Source organism: Bombus affinis, chromosome 6, assembly GCF_024516045.1.
Source record: "Bombus affinis isolate iyBomAffi1 chromosome 6, iyBomAffi1.2, whole genome shotgun sequence".
Lineage (NCBI taxonomy): Eukaryota > Metazoa > Arthropoda > Insecta > Hymenoptera > Apidae > Bombus > Bombus affinis.
In genome coordinates this window covers 822,494-844,638 of record NC_066349.1, presented here as the reverse complement: position 1 = coordinate 844,638, position 22,145 = coordinate 822,494, and the positions used below count along the sequence as shown (strand labels likewise).

The following is a 22,145-nucleotide window of genomic DNA, read 5'->3' as shown; positions in this document are numbered from 1 at the left end:
TTCATAAAAGCTAATAGCTTAGGGCAGGAAGGAAATTTCCTCTCTGAGTCTACTTATATTGTTAGTCGAGTTTTTTTTTAGCGTATTTGATCGCTGAACTTCGGTTTAACGAACATAAAACTTTTGCTTTTTTTTATTACAATTTAACAGTTTCCAATGCATTGAAACAAAAAAATGAAAGTCTTAACTTTAGGAATCTAGCGATTCAAAAGTATGTAAAGTTGAACGTTTTCAGCGTATTTGGCAGCTTACTTCGATGCCATGTTGTTTCTATCTACGATTCGTTCAATGAGTGGAGCTGCTGGTTGCAACAACTGCAGGTGGGTGTCGACCATATTGTAGCGGGATTTTGAATCGTGAGCATTGGATTACGTTTGGGTTGTTTTATTCTCCGGCTGCCGTTAAGCGACCGATTACGCTAGTACAAATTAATGTTCGATGAATTTCAGTTCAATGCTCATTTGTGCGGACCAATCAGATTATGGATAGAAGCAATATGGCGTTATATTAACCTGTAAAATATGCTAAAAATGTTCAGTTTCACATATACATACTTCTTAAACGGTGGAGACCGTGCTTAAGACTTGCATTTATGTTATGTACATATAATTATATTATGTATCCATAATATGCATATTAATATCATTATATCAAGCAAAATCTTAATCGGAGATATCTGTTTTAAAGCCGTAACTATGATAGGAAGCTACATGTATAAATATGACATTCCTATTTGTTACTTAATTTTATCCTTATAACCTACAAAACTTAATTGCAATTATATTTTAAACCTAATCATAATACTATCTACTATAACGCCTATTATACGTAATAACATTTCTTTAACTTATTGTTAATGCAATGAAAAAAACTGAATTCTAAATAATACAAAAATCCAATAAATGATTCCTTTCATAAAGATTGTATTAAATGATTATCTAATTTCATTATTTAAAAGAATAAAAAAACTTATAACATATATTTAATATGTATTTCTTATAATGTAAGTTAAGATTTAAAACGTAAATAATTTTCAAAGTAAATATAAATATGTATTTAATATATATAAAGTAATGCGAGTATAAAATTTGTATAGATAACTAAAAAGGAAAAATATATCGTCATTAAATATAAAAATATACATAGCTTATTTATTGAGTAGCAGACATAAAGATAATAATTAAGGCTGCATTTATTAGTTTCATACAAGTAAAAGGAATACCTAAAGTTATAGCTTTATATATATATTTAAACTTTCGTTAAAGTTTGCTCTTACAAATTTTTGAAAAACATTCTAGCTTAATATATGTACATATAATTTTAATAATTATTTCATAACATGCACCGTATGATAATCGAAAAGTATTTATTTTTTATTATAATAAAAGATATAATCATATATATACATATAAATATGTAATAATAATTTAGTGTTATATGTATAATTTAAAAAATTGCCGTTTGCGACGATTTCCGCTGTAGTTCTTATGTTGAATTTACAATTAGAGTAGTATATATCCATTGTGAACTAAATGTTATTAAACTGATTAATTTGAAATGTGATTAATAATTTCATAATTTATATAGTACTAACCATATTTCTATTGAAGAAAAAAGTTGTAATTTTTTATGAAAGTACATTACATAAAATTAATGAAAATGGACTTAACCGGAAATAAGAAATCTATAGCTGGTCGAACATCTTGTAATATGTTGTAGATCGAAGACCTTTGATTTTATGAGCGCTCACGCCATTTTTATTTATATGTGGTGGGGGGTAACAAAGTGTGCAACATTGTCCGTAGGATTTATAATTATCAAAAGATTGATCAAGAGGAATGCTTAATTTTGCGATGTACTTGTAGTACAAATTGTGATTATTTGTAAGATAAAATCATATTCTACGCGCAACGTATAAAGTTATTAATGCAATTGCTGGACCTTCCTGTTACTGGTGTCAACTACAGATTTTTCTACAATTACAACTTGGATAAAATGGATTATCGTCAAAAGGTAAGCACAAATATATTATAATAATTGATAAATGAACATAATTTATTATTTAATTATTAATTGAATATATAATGTATATAACGTCGTCACAAACTATACGTTAAAGATACTCCAAAATTATTTAAAAATTAACAATGCATAAATTAATTTATAATGTTTCTTGCTTCGATAGTGACTAAACTTGTTTATATATATATATATCATTAAAAAATATTGTAAAGGAAGTACTGTGTATTATAATTTTGTTTAATTACTGTTTGTTAGAAAACTGTTTGTGTAAACAATTTCATTATGTTGATATATATAATAATGGTATTGTTATATTTTACTTTTAATGTTTAGAGTAATATGTTGTTATAAAATTATGTAATTATGTCTATTACTGAAAAATTTTAGATGTGTGTTTCATATATTGAAATTAAATTTATTGTTTCATCTAGATGATTATACCTCCCCAACAAAATCCAAAGAATGATGATGAAGATGACGAAGATTTGGAAGCTTTAAGACTTGCAGCTCTTCAATCATTAAGGACTAAAGACACTGTACATAATAAAAAGCAGCCCCCACCACAGAAAACTATTTCAGATGTAATACAAACATCTCACACATCATATAAAGGTCAACGACCTATACGAAGAAGATATTTTCATAATCAAATGCAACAGCGACAGAATGGCGTAAGTTTGTAATTATAGCTATAATACTTATGAATTAACATTTTAGAAATTTTGTTAGCCCTAATCTGACTATATCTAATTTTTAACAATCAGCTGCTATATATTTTTTAGCAGTGTGTGTTGAGATAAAATAATTTATAAATATTAATTTATATTGTTTATCAAGCCATTTTAAATATTTTACTGTGAAATTTATTTAAAATCTATCTAAGACAATAGAGGTTTCTATATATTTTATCCAACCATTATTGATGTTATTATTCATTACAGAGAAATGAAAAATTTTTATATAGAATAGAAGATAGAAAACTATCTGTTTTTAATTTTAATTAATTAGTAATTAAAAAGAAATATTACATTATTAAGACAATTATGTATATAAGATTATGAACAAAGAATAACATATGTCTTATAATAAATTTTATAAAGAATAGATTATTTAAAATTTAAACATTCTAATTTTGAAATAATGTGATGTATATGTTCATTTTATGTAAATTCCTTTTAAAATCTTGTAAAGACAAAAATATTGAATAAGATTATGTTTTGAAATTTATTATTATTAGAAGGCAACTTTAGGTTATAACATAAGCCAATTTGATTAAACTGAATATTTTTTTTTATTTAACCAGAGTTTTTTATATTACAATCGAATATATAATGTTTTGTATACTTAGGTAATTTTGTGTACGAAGTTTCATATGATAGAATATTAAATTTACTTATATTATAACTATATATTTTGCATTTCAATTGTTCATAAATACATCAAAATATATTTACTTTTAATAGAAATATTAACTAATATTAATTAATTATAGAATAATATTCTAATGTAAAAAATCACATTATTTTAAACTTTAAGAATTAAAATATCAAAAAATAAGAATTGTTCAAAAGTTTGTTATTATTTTCAGTTTCTACTTTTTTTACAGTGATTAGCAATTTATAGTGCAAACAAAAATAGAATTACATAAAAGATTTCATTTCAGTAAAATTAAAGTAATATATCTTATAATATCAATAACTTGACAATATTTTACATAATATATAATATTATATCAATACCTGAATGATATTCCCATTAAAGAAAATATATCTTTTATGTAAAATGAATTTCCTGAAGTAATTGTATATTTTATATATTTAATAAAATAAGGTATAATATTTAAATATTATGCTTTAACTATGTATATTAAATAATATTAGTTTATTTTGTTAGTTTTAAATTAATGCTTTCAATATATGTATATATAACTGTTATTACAAAATAATTAAATGTAAAGAATAAATTTATCAGTTTTATAAAAACTAAGGTTTTACAAACCGTATGAAAGAATTATTTACAAATATTTCATATATCTCATTAAAAAACATTTTTTGTGTAAAATAGTTTTTGAAGTTTTAAAAACATCAGTGTTAGTTAGTAATAACTTATTTCATATACAGGTGAATTTTTCTGAATTCTTTTTTAGATATTTTTCAAAACTATCTAAAATATTGATTATTTTTTTTTTTAAAAAGGAATGTTATCATAATTAACTTTTTTATTTTTGGGGTAATAATATAGAATTTTTTGATTCATTCACACGCATACTTAATTCGTCATTTTCTATTAAATTCTTTTACATCACATTTTTGAATTAGCCTATTGCCCTAGATACCCTTCTCTCCTTGCTCTTTCTTGCTTGTTTTTATTCTACTTTCTTACCAAGTCTATAGCCTTGTGTGTTGTTTCATTACTATCTCCCATGTACTGATCCTCGTTTCTACTTCTTCGCACCCCCTTTTTTCATTTTTACCTTTTTCAGTTTCCTTCCAGTATCTGTTCCATCGATCCACATCTTACTTGTGCCAGCAATTGCTGAATTTCTTCTTTTCCTTCTCTACTTAAGTATTTGGGCAGTTGCACAGTCCTTATATACTTGTATCTTTGGTTATATTTTAATTGCATAATCTTATTGTATTGTACTTGTTTTTGTATCTTTCTGTTTCTCTTTTGGTTTCCTTGACATGTTTTCCCCCCTTTTCCTTCTTAACTGTACTCTTGCTGTGTTAATCCTGTTCATTCTTAGGTATTCCTCTCTTTCCTCCTTGGAGGCATTCTTTCACTAGACTTCTTTTCACCTCCCTTTTTACCTCCTCCACAAATTTTCTTGCTTTCACCCTTACCCTGATCCTCACTTTTTTCCCTTAGCCTCCTTCAACACTATGTAGCATAGTATTGAACATAACTAAAGAAGTGATATCTATGCAGAAATATGTTTCACCTACTAAATATTACGACGAGTGTTCTATTTTCGGTATTTTATATATTCTTTGCATATACATTTTAAAATTTTATAAATGCATAAAAATCTGCAGTCTAACCATAATATTATAACTGATTAAAAAACTAATTTAGTTATACAGAATATTTTGTATACAAACAATATAAAATATAATTTTTCTATATTTAAAAATATCTTTAATATCATGCATGTTATGAAGTTCTTACAAAATTATTGTTTAATGTATACTTATACTATAATTTTTTTTTATTTAAAATACATACCATGAATATAATTCAATTGCACATAACTTTTGATATTTTTAGTGAAATTTGTTATATCAGATAGCAGATATCTCTACGTATTTAACTTTGCTTAACTCAGCTCAATTTATTTTCAAAGTCCTTATTACCTTGAATTATTTTGAAGTCTTTTTTTGATTATATCACACATAATTGATAATTTTAAAAATTGAAATTTGTTTCATTATGATACAAATTACAATCTAATATAATATACACAATATTTGATCTTGAATTTTGATGAAATTTTAGTTTATTTTGTCGAGAACTATTAATCAAAATTAATATTTCAGTATTTGTTGTTTACAATATGAGAGACACAAGTAGCTTGAATAATAGTTTAAATAATGGTAGCAATGAATACAATTATAAAAAAAAGAGTTTATTACAAATATTTAGATTATATATAAAGTTAAATTTTTTTATTAGCAAATATTCTATGAGTTTTATTTAAATATCACATATTGTTTACAGAATCTATATTATCAAAGTCCACGTAATCCAAATTTGATAGCAATAATTCCTGTAGATGAACGTTCTGTGCTGCAACAAACTAATTTAGCTTGTTCAGTAGAAAAGATTGTTCCCAGTATTGAGTCTTATTCTACAGGTATGTAAAAATAATCTAATATAAATAATAGTCATGTCTTTTACGTTTTCTCTTAAATACTATATAAAAATAATATTTTTAGAAGTAACAAAATTTCATCGTTTCAAAGATAATGGAAGTGGTTCTGACGAAGAAGATAATAAAGAACAAAAAAATACAGTTACAAAATCAGAAACTGTTAAGAAAGATGGCGCAGATAATAAAATATCCACAATGGTTGAAAATCAGACAGAAACTGTGGAAAACTTAAAAAAGGCTGAGGAAGATCAAGGTGGAGTCAATGATGATGATGATGATATCATTATAATGGCTGATCTTGAAGAGGAAGATAGCTTAGAGCGCTTAATGGATGAAATGGAAAGAGAAATGAATGTTGATAAACCGTCCGAAAGGAAAGAAAAGAAAAGTAACAGAAAAGAAAACAGAGAATCTATGAAAAAGGATGAGATAAATAGGAATATAAGCCAGAAAAACAGAACAGAAGATAACAATATTCGAAAAGAAAGTTATAGTCCAGCACCAGCAACAATCATCATAAAAAGTGAAAGACGATCTATATCTCCACATACAGTTAATCGAATTTCACAAAAACGTAGATCATTATCACCAAGATCGCGATCAAGGAAGAAATCACCTAGAAGATCTCCTAGAAGATCACCTAGTAGGCAGTCAAAAAAATCTCAGCGAGAAATAACTAGGTATAGATCGCCTCGAAAGTCTCCAGTACGTTATTCTCCGCGATCACGATCACCTAAGCTTTCATCACGATCAAGATCACCACGATTATCACCACGTAGATCTCCAAATAAGTCTCCAATGAGATCACCTATTAAGAGATGTCTGTCTCCAAGAGGAAGATCTCCGAAACTTTCGCCGCATTCCAGATCTCCTAGACCAATACGTTCACCTAAAATATCCATAACTAAGTCTCCGAAGTTGGCACGATCACGTTCTCCAAAATTTTCGCCATTGAGATTATCTCCTCAATCTAGGTCACCACTAAGATCAAGATCACCTAAAATATCTCCAAGACGAATATCACCCTCGCGTAGATTATCACCTAAATCAAAATCTCCTGGGTTATCCCCTCGAAGAGGATCGTCACGTTTAATGTCACCAAAAATATCACCACGAAGAATGTCACCGCGATCGAGGTCACCAAGATTATCACCACGTAGATCACCATGGTCATCACCTAGAAATTCACCTCGTCTATCTCCTAGACGAAAAAGATCTCCAAGATGGTCGCCTAAAGAACTATCTCGAAAACATGGACCACGATCTATTACTCCAGATGGAACATGTAGTCCATCATATGCCAAGGAATCATCCCCGATAATTAAAAGTAGGATATCTCCAGAAATAAATCGTGTAAAAATAAAACATAAAGAAGAAAATTTTGAAGATGCTACTATGATAGAGAAAGAAACTGCTGACATAATTAATGATCCTGTATTAGAAGCCAGACGAAGAAAATTTGAATCTACAAAGCCCATAGATCCAATTAATGCAAATAAAAAAATTAAATTAAATAAAAAAGAAAATACAAGTAAGAAGGTAGAATTGCTAGAAGAAGGAGATATTCAGACAGGAAATGTAAGAAAAGTTAACAAAATCACAGAGGATTATGATATTCAAGAAACAGATTTATGTTTAGATACTCATTATGAGTTTGAAGGGTTTGAACAAAGTATAGAAAATGCTTCTCCTATTGCTATTACGAGTTCTGTTAATTCATGTTTGGATTTAGAAACTCAAAATCCAGAAAAAGAAAGATCCTCAAAAAAGAAGAAGAAACGCGACAAGGAATTGTATCAAGTGGGAAAATTAAAAAATGAACTTCCACTTTCTGAACGTATTGGAAAAGATAAGAAGTGTAAGAAGCGTAAAGATGTTATTTCGGATGGATCAAGTGAGGATATGGATGCCATTTTTGAAGATCTAGTAGTTGATAAAGAAAGTGATTTACGAACGGAATTAAGTAGAAGACGAGCAGAAAGATTAAATAGGACAGTGCCAATTCAATCTGCGAGATTAGTACAGTCTGCTTTTAAGGGAGTTGTTAATGAGTAAGTATTTATGATATACTATATGAATTAAATTTTCTACTACACAAATATAAAATCTTCCTATTTCTTTTTTTAAAGTTAGGAGCTTCTAATAGTATATTTAGTTTAAATGGATATAATTAAATATCTTACAAAAATATAAAAAATGCGGAAAAATATTTCCGATGAAAGTTAGATATTAAGAAAGGCAGATGATGTCAATATTTATTTGAATTTATGATTATCTTGGAAAGTCATGGAAACGTATACTTTGTTATTGTATATTACTATACCCAATATTAGAGTGTTTTCAAATCTCTACTTACTTGAGTTTTTTGTGTAAGTCATTCTTAAGATATAAATTTTCAAAGTTAATATGTTATTAGCAGTTATGTTATGTTGAAGCAGTTATATATGATGTAAGAAGTCAGACTGGATAATCTTCTTGTGGTCTATATAGAGTGATACTCATGATGGTATGAAATTTAAAAGTTGATATCTTGAAAATGTGGTTTATGCAAGATAGAAATGAGTAATGTTTTGGAAACGTTTCAGTATTAAGTACAAGAATATGCAATAAAAAATATGTCTTTTAAAATTTAATTATGACTTTTCTGCAGTTTTTTTAAGGTTATCACAAGTCAAATAAATAGTAGCATTATAAGTTATTTTTCATGTCCTATAATTTTGGTCCAAAATATTTTTCCATATCTCTTTATATTTTTCAAGGTATTTAATTGTCTTTATTTCCATAGGACATCTTGTATATTTTTTAAACTTTCACTTACAAAAAGATGTGTATAAATATTCTTGAGAAGTGGTATATTTATGAAAAATACATGTCTATATACCTGGTAAATTAAGATTAACATAATGTATTTTTACCGACGTGAAATATTGCTAAACATATTGAAGTGTTGCGTAATTATGATAATTGAGAAAAGATTAATTACATATATTTAAAAATACATTATGTAAAGTCTTTCTGAGAAATTTAACTTCATTATATATTTTTGTATTTGACATTATACATATAAATAACAAGTAGTTTTTTATGAAATATTTAATAATTAAATCAAATAAAATTTACATTTCTTCTTAATACTGCTTTTATTTTATATTACATTTCTTTTTTTCTAATGAAATACATATACATTTATTTATTATCAAAAGTAAACAAGAAACTCTTCAATTTGCTTTGTTATATGGACAGTTTAACAAAAATGTTTACATAGTTAGAAGTGATACTATACATATGTGTATAAAGCAAATATCTATATTTTCTTCTTAATATATATCTTTTTGGAATTTCTAACATATTTTTGATATGAAAATGTGATCTTTTTTCAGAGTTGTCAAAAGTAATGCAAAAGTGAATCAAAGACATTTAGTTAAAGCGGATGAAAAAAGTAAGTAATATATGAAAATTTTTAATTTCTATTAAACTTGTATGACAAAAGCTGTATCATTTAAATTCCCTCCAAATGGTTACACTTCTGTTGAACAATGAAGTCACGAATGTGTTTTGTTTTAAAAGAATCCATAGTTCAATATATCAACAATATATATAACAAAATCATTCTTATACAAATATAAATGTTATATTATTTATACGAATTTACACTGATATTTTAAAGAGAGGTCTGTACGTAGGTACCTACATATGTGTATGTGTCAGAAGTAATCGCAGAAACTATTTAACCGATTTGGATAATTCTTTCATTATTAGAAATTATATTTCTTTTACATGAACATAGACTATATTTTATTATGCTTGCTCCTCGGAGAACCGAACAATGAACATAAATGCGATTCAAATTTGATTAACGCAGCTTGGTTTCCATAGTATGGTTGCGCCTTGCTCGGTCGACAGCCGATAGTCATTTTCTACAAATATTTCTCAAATACTATTTACTATATTGATTTCCATTACAAACGACTGTAAATAATCTAGAATCGCGAAGTCAAATTCACATCAGTTCTACGTGGACGATGTCGCTGGTAACAGCTAGTTCTTTATAAATTGTTGTACATGAATATTGCCAAACTTTTCTTGTTACTTGCGCCTTGATATAGCGAAAGCCCCAATGAAATACCATAATGATATGAATATTAATGATAATAATATAATTATATGCATTTTTGACATAATAGCGTAGGGCGTAATATGTAGAGGTGTATACAGATATATTTATGGGATAAAAGCTAATTAAGCTATCGATTCGAAATTTTACTAACTGATTTTGACATACTTTACCCTTAACAAAGTTTTGTTTACCATGATCTTTTATGATATTTGATATAATGTATAATTTACAAATCAAATTACAAATTATATCAATTATTCAAAACTTACTTCATTATATCAGTTATTAAAAATTTGACATTAAACATAGTACCAAATAAATTATTAGTAAATAGTACCATTTCACTAAAAAAAAATAAATTTCAATATTAGAAGTACATCAATAATTTTTTCTTATAAATTAATATAAACATTTCTTAATTTGATATAATATTTAAATTTATGTTCTTAATTCACATATTTTCATTTTGTAGCTAATCAAAAAGAAGTTCGACGGGTTACGGTTCTTCATAGGTCAATAACTGACATACACGATTCTGAAGGTGTGTATACTTTTATACTACTTATTATTATTATTTTTGTTTCTATTACTTATTATATTGTAAATTTTTGTATATACATGGTCATAAGTGAAAAATTGTCCTTCTTGAAAGAGGATCATAAAAGTATTTATTAGCTATCAAAGTTAAAAAATTGTATATAAAATATATTATAAATTTCGTGTTTCAGTTTATTTGGAAAATAATATTTTTTTTAGTTTATAAAAAAATAATATTGTGTGTATGTTACAAATTAGTATGCATATATATAAAACAAATTTAAAATATCATTCTAGTATGTATTTTCACATAGATACTGATTACTTATGAAAATTTTTAATGGTCTTCATAATAATAATAAATGGTAGTTCATAATATAATCGGTGTGTAAATAAGTTAGTTTTTGATTAGATTTAGTTTCGAAAATTTTTGTTTAATGTTCAATGTTTAATTCATATTATTGGTCTACGTTTGCTATTCAATTATTTCTTTGGACTATACTAGGCAGCGAAGCGATGTATAATGCTGACATTGCCGGCTTTGTATTGTAAAGTCGATTTTGTATCTTCTGCTGATTGCACCCGTATATGTGCATATAACATAATAACGTATTTTATTTTGGACAACATGTTTTTCCATTGGCCTATCTTTTTATTCAAACTTCCTTGTTAACACTTTACTGACCGGTAGCTCAGGCGCAGATTCTCCCTGGCACCGGCTCTGTTTCGGTTTAGATTCTCCAATACCATTCTTTTCGTTCATCGCGAACGGTAAGTTTTTCAAATTGGTATAAAACTGTGAGAGCTTACAAAGCAATGCAACTGATGCAACTGAGCAAGATATCTTAGTACTAAATAACAAATTACTGCTCAAATAATGAGAAAGATTGTCGGCTATCGGTCGGTAAAGTGTTAAAACCAATCATTAAATTTCTTGATTCTATTTAGTTTTCCTAGTATACGTTAAAAAATTTGTATGTACGTACATATTTACAAAGTAGTAAAGTTTTAATTTTGGGTAAATGGTTTAAAAAAGACGTCTTGAACAAAATTTACTTGTTCCGTGATGTAGATTACGGAAATGATACATTTCGCTATGATATTTATTTGAAATTTTTGTGTCAACTCTACAAAACATAAATAAAGCAACACATTTGAATTTTTTATAATCCAGAGGATTAGGAACCCGAAATAATTAGAATCGGTCATGTAATTTTCCAGATGTTGAAAATACAAATATATTTTTATTTATACTGGTCACCTTCTAATGATACAAATACATTTTAGATAGATTCCAAAGGTACAGATGAACATTTTTGTCATTTTGTTACGTTAGCGAAGTAAATTAATTTTTTTAGTTTTGTACATACACACAAACTTTAATCAAGTACTTTGTACTTTTATCTTTGTACTTTGTACTTTGTACTTTAATCAAGTACTTAATCAAGTACTAAACTTTCTCCAAGTATCCAATATTTTGAAGCATATTTTTAAAATTCAATAACTAAGAAGATATTTTTAATCACGTTATTACTTTATTGAGTTTGATATGTTAATAAATAAATTTCATATATGCAATTTATTTTTGTAACTATTAGTTCTATGATTATTGATATTGCATTTAGGAAAGGAAAACACCAAGGATAGACTTAACTACTTTAAAATTACTTTTTTTGGAGAAATAGTTATTTTTTACATATTTCATCGTTTTATATTTATGCAAAATTTTATAAGAATTAACATGTATAGATTGAAACATTACTTGCATGACCATTTGTATAGTATATTTACATGGTTGATACATTTAGATGTATTAATAGTATATTATAATGATAAGTAATAATATAAAAAGAAACAAATATATAAATTGTTTTCATTTTGTCTATTTTTTATATAAATATATATATGTGTTTTTTTCACAGAGGAAAGTACTCTAGATTCAAAGGTGCCTGTGCGTTTTAGACTTGGTCTCAATAAACAAGTACAAGATACCAGGGAGTCAAAAGTTTCACGAAAGACATCTAAAAGACAGGGTCGCAAGGTAAACCATAAAATTAATTTGGCCGCAACAAATACAGAACATATTTTATAGTATAAAAATTATACCTTACAACATGTACATAATTCGGATATTCAACATCTTTTACAAACATAATACACATAATTTTGATATTGTAACATTTCAACTGCTTAAGTTTGCAATGTGCTAGTATTTTTGAGTTTTTGAAATTAATTGTATTGAATATTTTGAATATTATCGTTAACTATTTTCTTAAATAATTAGAAACATAAAAATTCTCGAATTAAATAAATGTATGTAATTTAGATTTACAGTAACACATTCATCCAGAAACTTTTTTGTCATAGCATGCATAAAAAGTATTAAGGAAAACAATACAATTGAATTTGATTGTGATAAATGATCTTTAATATTAGGAAATATTTTATCATTTCTAAAGATACAAATATATATGTTAATGTTTAGCATTTAAATAGTTGATACATTTTTTTAATAATATCATTTTCACGTTATACGACGCAAAGAATGATTAATAATTTTAAACATTTATTTCGTATTGCAATTCTTGTATACATGAAAATATTAAACATATTTCACTTTAAAAAAGCTTGAAAGTACAAAATAAATATTAATTTTTCATCAAATGTAGTACATTTTAATAATATAGTGAGATATATTTAAATGCATAATCAACAAGTTTATTTGTAATTCATACTCTTTTATATCTACGTTCCTCTATTTTGTTATTACATACCTATACTCTTATTATAGCGATCATGTTGTAACTAAATGAAAGAATATTATTTTTCCCCATTATAATCTCATGACGTAAAAATAATATAATTAATATATTTGTATAAATGTTTATTATTTATATTTAAATAATTAATTTCATAGTTAGAACTAGCTAAAAGTTTCCAATAGTTTCAAAAATAAAATTACTCTAAATATTTCTATAAATTGAATATTTCTTTTAAATTTACAAAACATAAATATTTATACATTAGTAGCAGTTATGTTTATCATTAATTTTAAAACTGAATATTTTTAAGCTTAATGAATTAGATATGCTTTCAAACAAGTTTCAAAATGAATGTACAGTATTGTTGCTGCAATCAGTCTTCTTTTTATGTTTTTATGTTTCATTACATAATATTTCATAATTTATTATCAGCCTATTATTTATTAAGTATGATATCTTTTAAATAGAAGCATTAATATAATTTAATAACACAACCAAATTTTGTAAATAATGTGAAAATTTCAGAAGTAATACTTAATTTTTAAATAATTATTCATATTTTTTTAATTTAAAATAATTGTATGATGCATTATGACATGTATGTCAAATATGTTTTATATAGCCTAAAAAGCAGGCTATGATTATACTACAAATGTTTAAAATGTTCGAAATATTTGTTTGTATTATAAATGTTTCATTTTATATTAAGATGTTTTTTTAGATCTATTATTTGTTTTCTTTTGTAAACAAAAAAACATCAGAAACAGCGCTACACATATTGGAAGCGCGGATATACTAAATGTAATGATTTCAAATGTGTATTAAAAATACATGTGTATATATGTAATTAAATAAATATCTGTTTTTATCCGCGTAGTTTTTGATACACGAGTACATATGTATTAACATATTCAGATTTTATATTTCGTGTAATTATTAATGAATAATAAATACCTCGACCCTGAATATTTAAGTGCATTTATGCAGATAATTTGCGAAAAAAATGCATGTGTGATATTTTAGGTTGCAAGTAACAATAAAAAACAACGTAATGTCGGTTTCATCCTGTATAAATAATGAAGGCAAGCATAAATAAATATCCAATCCAACAACTTCAAAACTTGCTAAAAAAATTTAATGATATCAGCAACATCGATTGTATCAGAACGATATTTTTCAAGCATGCTGGAAATATTGTTACGATAAATGGGAATCGTCTGTTGTCAGAAAATGTTAATAGATTAGTTCTTTTTATATCAAAATAGACGACTATTTGACTAAACTTTGTTGAGCGAAATTATGTTCGTTTTTATTGCTATCTGCAACCTAGAATATCATATATTTGTTTTGCGAATTACTTGCATAAATGTGCTTAAACAGTGGGATATTTTGTTATATACATATTAATAATCATACGAAATACGATGGAACGTCTATTTTCGTCATTAATCCGTTTCTGAAAGAATGGACGAATATAAAGTTGACTTTCTTTTATAAGAATTAATAAAACAGGAAATAATCTGTTCTCAGCCTCGAATCGGGTCAATAAATGATCTTAATTGTTAAACTTAATCGTTGTACGTACTTGTATGCTCTTTCACTGCCTTTCGGCATTTGATATTAGTTTAAGTTCTTTTGTTATCTTAGTTATCTTAATTTAATTGCGTTTTATTACAATAAACACAAATGGTTTGTTCGTTACTAGCCTCCTGTTTTCATCATGTTCATTTCGTATTGTTCTTTTCATTCTTACTCTTGACGTATTGTTGGTAATCCAACAACCAATTCCGAACAACCTCTTTCCTTACAAATATTACGACTTGAGAATTAAGAAGATGCTAGCCAGAGCTGAATGAGAAACAAGTGACTACTTGAAGAGCATAGCGCGTATTAGATTACCTTAAATAGGTTTAAGAATTGTAGGTCTAGGAAATATCTGTATGCAAGGTCAAGGAAATATATTAAGAGATGTGTATTCAGAGATGTATTCAGAGATATATCCTATAAAACAGACGGCACAGGTCTAGAGCGATCATGCAGTAAAAATCATTTGGTAAGGAACATCGGATTTTTGAACGAATATCGAAGCATTTTCTTGCCGAAAAAATATGACGAATATTGGATTCTACGAATATAGGGACGGACAAATATAAAGGTTTCACCGTATAAAATATGAATATGTTAATACACGTATATTCGTATAGTTTTGTACACGAATTAATTACTCACGTATTAAAAACTATATAGATTGAAGTACGAATATATTAATTACGATCTCTAGTATATACACAATACATACATATTATGTAGCATTGTAACCAACTTCAAAAGTAATTAAAGAATTACAGGTATCCCCCGTATAACAAGGTAGTTGGATTACGAAAAGATGTTGCCATGTTCAAACCCATGTTATGCGAAACAAAAGACTATAACTAGTATATAGTACAATTTATAGATCTCTAGTACAAAAAACAGGGGTAGGTTCCAAAAATTAACAGAAATATACAATTTTCCTTTCATAACTAAGAGAAATATATTTGTTAAAATAATCAATAATTAATTGAATATATTACACATCAATATTATATAATCTTCATCACTGATAAACACCATTAAACAAAGGAGTTTTTTTTCTTGCAAAATTGTCTTCTGAACTTCGTTAATTTATATATGATTTCTGTTTATGTTAGTCATAAAAAATATCATCGGTTGTTTATTAGAAAAGTTTCAGGTTGCTACTTTCCTATAGCGAATATCTTTCGAATGCAAAAGATTATTACTTCACAAACTAAAAATGAATTAAAATTTCACTATTTAAATATTTCATATGTAAATCTGAGACAAGACATATGTTTGCTCGAAAGAAAAACATCGAATGATGGTACTTGCACTTACAAATTTCCATTACATTCCGTCCTATAAGGCAGTTGGATTTCCTAATTTCTCGAACCGCGTTAATCAAATTCGCGTAGTATGAAAGACGGAGGATACCTGTTTATAGCAGAAATCGGAAATAATTGCTAAAAAAAATTGTTAAGAAAAGTGGTAACAGATAAAGTTCAAAGTCATTTAACAGATATTGAATAAAATACAGTTCATGTTACAAATTTAATTGAATATTATTTCTGTTGGAACATGATAAACGTACATATTTTTTTTTTGTTTAGGAATAGAGTAAACACGTGTTCTCCTGACATATTTATACGAAGAGTGCATAGCTGTTCATCTTACCTCCTATTCTATTATCATTGTATGAAGATAAGATCTATTAAAAGTTTAATTGTATAAAAAATTGCACTCATGTAGAGGAGATATCTGTTTTATTTGACGTGTGACCTAACATAAAGATGAAAAGATAACATTCTTCTAGAAGACAATATCAATATTTCAAAATACTTTATGTATGATTGTATCTAATTATTTATTGTTAAGCATTATAGTAGATAGTTGATTACATGTGATTATAAATCATTTGTTGTGTTAAAGTATTTGTAAATAATTTACATCAGTCACATATTTAATAAATAAGTATCATTAATAATCCCAAAGTCACCTTTTGTAAACCTAAGTATATTATTATTTTAAAAATTCTATATAATAGAATCAATCAATTGTAAATAATAATATTGTTAATAAGCGTGTACAAGGTGAAAAATAAGTTGTATATCATGTAAATTGAGTTAATATTATTAAGGCACTGAATATATTATATAAAGTGACCTATAGCAACAGAAGAGTGATTTTATTAAAATATATTTTTTACACTACATAGTTCGAAAATAACAAACACGAGTTTTTTAAGATAACTAAGAAATACAGTGTATTTTAAAATGGCTTTTCTTCACTTGTTATTTCATACTTGAATTATAAATATATAGTGTAAATGATTATTGTATTTAAGCAGGTATAAAAGAGTGTATCTTTTTCTGCACATATTTAGTGCTTACGTGTAAAATTATACTACTTATAGTATTATGATTCAGTTACTACAATTATACAATTTCAGAACTAAAGTATTCAGTAAGTTGCATTATTCTACATTTTCATTACAGTCTCTACCGTACTAATAAAAAAGATCTATGTGACTCTTTTCTTGTATTTTACATGATATTAATTAAGGCTCTGTTGAATAATTAGATCTTATTATTACAACTATATTTTTATGAATAGCATGTAAAATACATATTGAAAGTAAATTATTATCATGTGTTACCAATAAGCTGAGATAGTAGCCAATATACTTACAAATGTAAACTTAGATTATTTCAGATATTATATTGCATAAATAAGATAGCATACTTCATAGTATCTATGAAGGTGTAAGTGTTATTTTTAACTGAATAAAAAATGATAACTACATTTATATGAAATTTTTTTGATAAAAATTTTGATATAAAAAATATTGCGATACCTCGGAATAAATTCAGAATACACGTAGGGATACATGGATACATGTAGGAAACTTAGTTCTTTAAATCATCACATGCGTGTTATGATTTATATTTTGTTGATCATATCATAATGATACAACTTTAAGTGTAGATTAAGAATGCAGCATAATGCTTTATTAGTCAGTCAAATTATGTTTCATGTACTCTTCCACTTATATGCCTCTATATGCATATATTTTAAATACCAACTCCAAGAGTTGAATAGTAGACATATTATTGTTATAAATATAAAATAACTCACAAAAGACTTGCAATTGTTGAATTTATCTATCGTACAAAATGTGATACACAGCAAGACTTTTACAGTCTTATTAATAATAAGCAAATCACTTATTGTAGAATAACACAAGCAATTCTTCAAATTTATCTAAAAATCAATTATAAAATAAATATAACGCACGTTTTATTTATATAAAAATTGATTTTTAATATATTTTATTTTGCTTAGATTTGTTTTCCTTAATTTTTACACATACTTTGGATACCTTCAACATAAGATAAATATCATACTAAATGTATATAATATCTGTGAAAATTCTTTTACGTATTTTATCTGTAAGTGTTATTCTATAATAAGACTGTAATTAATCTGTAAATTTAATTACTACTGTTACAATGTTTGGTTTATTTGTCTAATTTTTGTCACGATAGTAAATACAGATGGAATTGTATAAAATTTTCTTGAGTAATTTATAAGCACGCATGGCGAAAATAAAAATCATTCGTGCATTTATTTGTGTTTGGTATTCTTTTACATTACCATATGTTTATAAAATTTTACTATTATGTATTTGAATGTATCACTGTGAATCTAATTTTTTCGTCCATCTGTAATTTGCTAAGTTATTCTTATTATTGCGTATGACTGTACTATTTGTATAATTATGTACTTGTACTTACATTTTTTTACAAAATAACGTATAGGTTTTAGATTGTTTAGACATAATAAAATACAAACTTCAAGTATTAATATGAAGCAAGTTCAGTGATATTTAATTCATATATTATTTAATATAAATCAAAACTCTTATTTCAGAAAAGTATAAAATAAAATATTTTTTACTTAATTGGTCTAATTTTATTTTCCATTACCCTAAAATTTGAAAAGAAATAAAATACATATTTTATGAAATATGTATTTCGATGATAATATGAACGATTGTAATTTTTAATTAAATTAAAAGATCACAACATACATAGAAAATCAGAAAAAAAATGAAATGTTTTAAGTTTTTTCTATGTAGTTTTCTCTTATTTTAAGGAAATTATAATTTTTGAAAATGGTATCACTTAATATTAATTACATAAAGAATTTTATGTAAGAAACTTGTTTTATCATTTTTATAAAACACATCTTGAAGAAACTTATAGTTTTTAAGTTACAACATATAATTTAACTAGAAATTTAAATAACAGGAAATTTTTAAGCTAGGTAGTCGCTGTTTATATTTCAACATTCATTAAAATGCATTGTGTATAAAATTAACTTGGTTAGCTAAAACGAACTTTTTTCACTTTTGAATACAAACTGTTCTTTCCTCGCTCTATAGCAATTATTTTTTTGTATTAATTAAACCTTTTGCTACTTGTTATTTTTCTCTTGGAAAGAAATATGTAAGTTAGTGCAGAGAAATGGAATTTTACTGAGAAGTTGACAAATTATTATATTTCGATGTAAAAAATGACAATATTTTATAACGTAATAAAAATAAATGTTATGAACAGTAAAATAGATGTAAAATGTAATATAAATAACATTTTAGTGTATGTTATATAATACCAATTGTAATAGATGCGTATTTAAAAATAATTTCGCGTAAAAAGAATAATATGATATTTTCATGCTATTTGTATTTACTTATTGGTAAGTTGATCGTTTAACACAGTAAATGAAAAAAAAGAACATAAAAAACGTTAATTTCACTTGTCCTTATAAATTTCGTAAGCCTTATTTTATAAAAAGAAACAGTTTGCATTTTTACATAAATTGTTTTTACTTAACACTTCTATACAGAGTGCTAGAAAAGTAAGTGTAACGACCGTCACAGTAATTTTTCCATCTAAACGAACCTCTGTAAAGTATTATTTCTAGAAAAAACAAAAATAATCTAACATTGTACGTCCTTACTAAAAAAATCTTCATTGGAATATTAAATTTTATTTCCGAAATTATTTCTTATTTCTTACTACTATACGTACTTACTACCTTTTGTTTCGCAGCAATTAATGATTCCGTTCACTAAATCAAACAATAAATTTTATAAGATTTATTATTTCACTAAAGATTATCAGTGAATCAACATTATTATAATAACACATAAAATAGTACAGATAAATATCACTCATTAGACTTTACCATCTTCTAAAAGAAAGTAACATATGTTAAAAAACAATCGCAAATGGGTATCCTAATAATACTTCGTAATTTTTTAATTGAAATATCTTCTCAAAACTAGTGCTTTTTGGTAACGAATTAATAAATCTTTTATAGGGAGTGACGAGTAATTTGATTAATACATTAAAAAATATCCATATGAATTATGATCAAAAAAAATTAATTTGACCTTCATATGACCTCTAAGCATCAAGTTATAAAAAACCAATTATATAAAATTATTCTTTTCTTAAAAGTATATAATTTTTATCTAAAGAACTTCCCGGTATAATTAACAGTTCCAACAATATTTCAGGTTTTAGCTGTTCTAAAATCGACTTTAACAACGAAGAAATTAATTTTTTATAAAGAATCGTGTCGGATCAAATTGGAAAAAGTCACATTTTGCATTTGATTAATTTACTTTTTGGTCCATGTTTATTGCATTTTATCTAAATAAATTTGATACTTCTAATTAAGCATAAATCTGTCAGAACAACATAATAATGAACCAGTGAATATGAACAATTGCTTGTTTGTCTTCCTATTTTGATTATAAATTATATTACAAACCTGTACTCTACGTCAGCCTATGTTATAATAAGTTAAATACGTTGAATACAACCATTAGTCGTCACGGAAAATATTTCAACATAATGTGCGTTTAAAGTGATACTTAAAATATAGTAATACTCTAAATAATAGTAGAGGTAATAATATAATTTGGTAAAATACATTCCATTCTTTTTTATATAGTATTTTTTCTATATTTCATATAGGATTGTTTAGAGTATAATGAAAAAATATTTTCTCAATAAATATTTTATGAAGATTTGTGAAAAATATTTTATGATTCAAGGGGTGAAAAGAATTCACAAAATGAATTTAAAGAAGTAATAAGAGAAATAGAAAGTGCAATAAGTTCTTCTTTAAAAACATCCAAGAGTCAAATACACGAATTTTATGACCATTTTTTGTTATTATAAGTGTATTTTGTATAAGCTTTTGTAATATCTGCAAAAAATAGTCGTTCTTTAGAATTGATACCAAGAAATATTCAAGAGATATCTTCTATGGATAGAGATATATTATATGCGAAATATATCATGTACGATGTCATACCGATATAGGATCTTATAAACCGTCAGTATAGTGAACACTTAGCAGTAAGTGCTTAGTAAGTAAGTTAATATGTTCCATATACATACATACGAGTAATGGGGGGATTAAATAAAAATATATCTACGATTGAAGAAAGATTAAAAATATTTAATTTTCGTGACAAAGATTTAGTTTAGTTTTAGTGAACAATATATTACTTAACAAATGTATAGTAATATTCTATGCCTATGATTAATTCTTACAATTATTTGTTGTATAAATAATTTTACGTATAATAAGTTTACATATAAGTAAAGAAGTGCTGACATTAAATGATTAAAATTACATTGTGTGACTTGTATGTATGTACATATTTATTTACATTTTACATTTTAATAATGTATATTCGAAATAGAAAAAATCACTTTTTAAAAAAAGATCGAATCTAAATTATTTTAAAACTTTTATGTATATAATAATGTTGAATAAAGAAAGGTAAAACTTAAAAGTATATCATTTATAAATGACTGTATAATTAAAATGTACTAATGAACACATAATTGATTAATAAATGATATTTTTACCTTTATTATATTACTTAATTGGTATATAAGATTGGTCAATGCTTTTACAATAATACTTTCAATATTATAACTTTTTAAATTAATGCTGCTATGTTTATGCTTAGATGCAATGTATTAGACAACCTGTAAAAAGTGGTTTCAAATACTTGCAGATTAGAAACATCAACTTTACTAGAAATTACTTTTTCTAGCAAATTTAAATTTAATGAAATATAAACACATAATAATTCAGTACATTGAATGGTCTCTTAAACCCCAATGAAATACATAGATAGAAAGTGAACGAAGCGCAGACGCAACTAGGGTGTTCCAAACGGGTGGTAGTA

At 25.6% G+C, this 22,145-nt stretch overlaps 1 protein-coding gene across 3 annotated transcripts; it reads left to right on the top strand.

Annotated features, from left to right (window-relative positions):
* Positions 1 to 1,739: 1,739 nt before the first annotated feature.
* Positions 1,740 to 17,719, top strand: LOC126918025 (neurofilament heavy polypeptide-like). Of its 3 annotated transcripts, XM_050725576.1 has the most exons (8): positions 1,740 to 2,013; positions 2,454 to 2,693; positions 5,740 to 5,875; positions 5,958 to 7,944; positions 9,274 to 9,332; positions 10,483 to 10,551; positions 12,470 to 12,588; positions 16,477 to 17,719. In XM_050725576.1, exons 1-8 carry the CDS (start codon positions 1,927 to 1,929, stop codon positions 16,480 to 16,482), a joined length of 2,703 nt encoding a protein of 900 aa, XP_050581533.1. In that variant the 5' UTR covers positions 1,740 to 1,926; the 3' UTR covers positions 16,483 to 17,719. The 3 variants fall into 3 exon arrangements, with proteins under 3 accessions (XP_050581533.1, XP_050581532.1, XP_050581531.1); XM_050725575.1 differs by lacking the exon at positions 16,477 to 17,719 and having other exon boundaries at positions 5,985 to 7,944; positions 12,470 to 14,818; XM_050725574.1 differs by lacking the exon at positions 16,477 to 17,719 and having other exon boundaries at positions 12,470 to 14,818.
* The last annotated feature ends 4,426 nt before the right edge of the window (positions 17,720 to 22,145 follow it).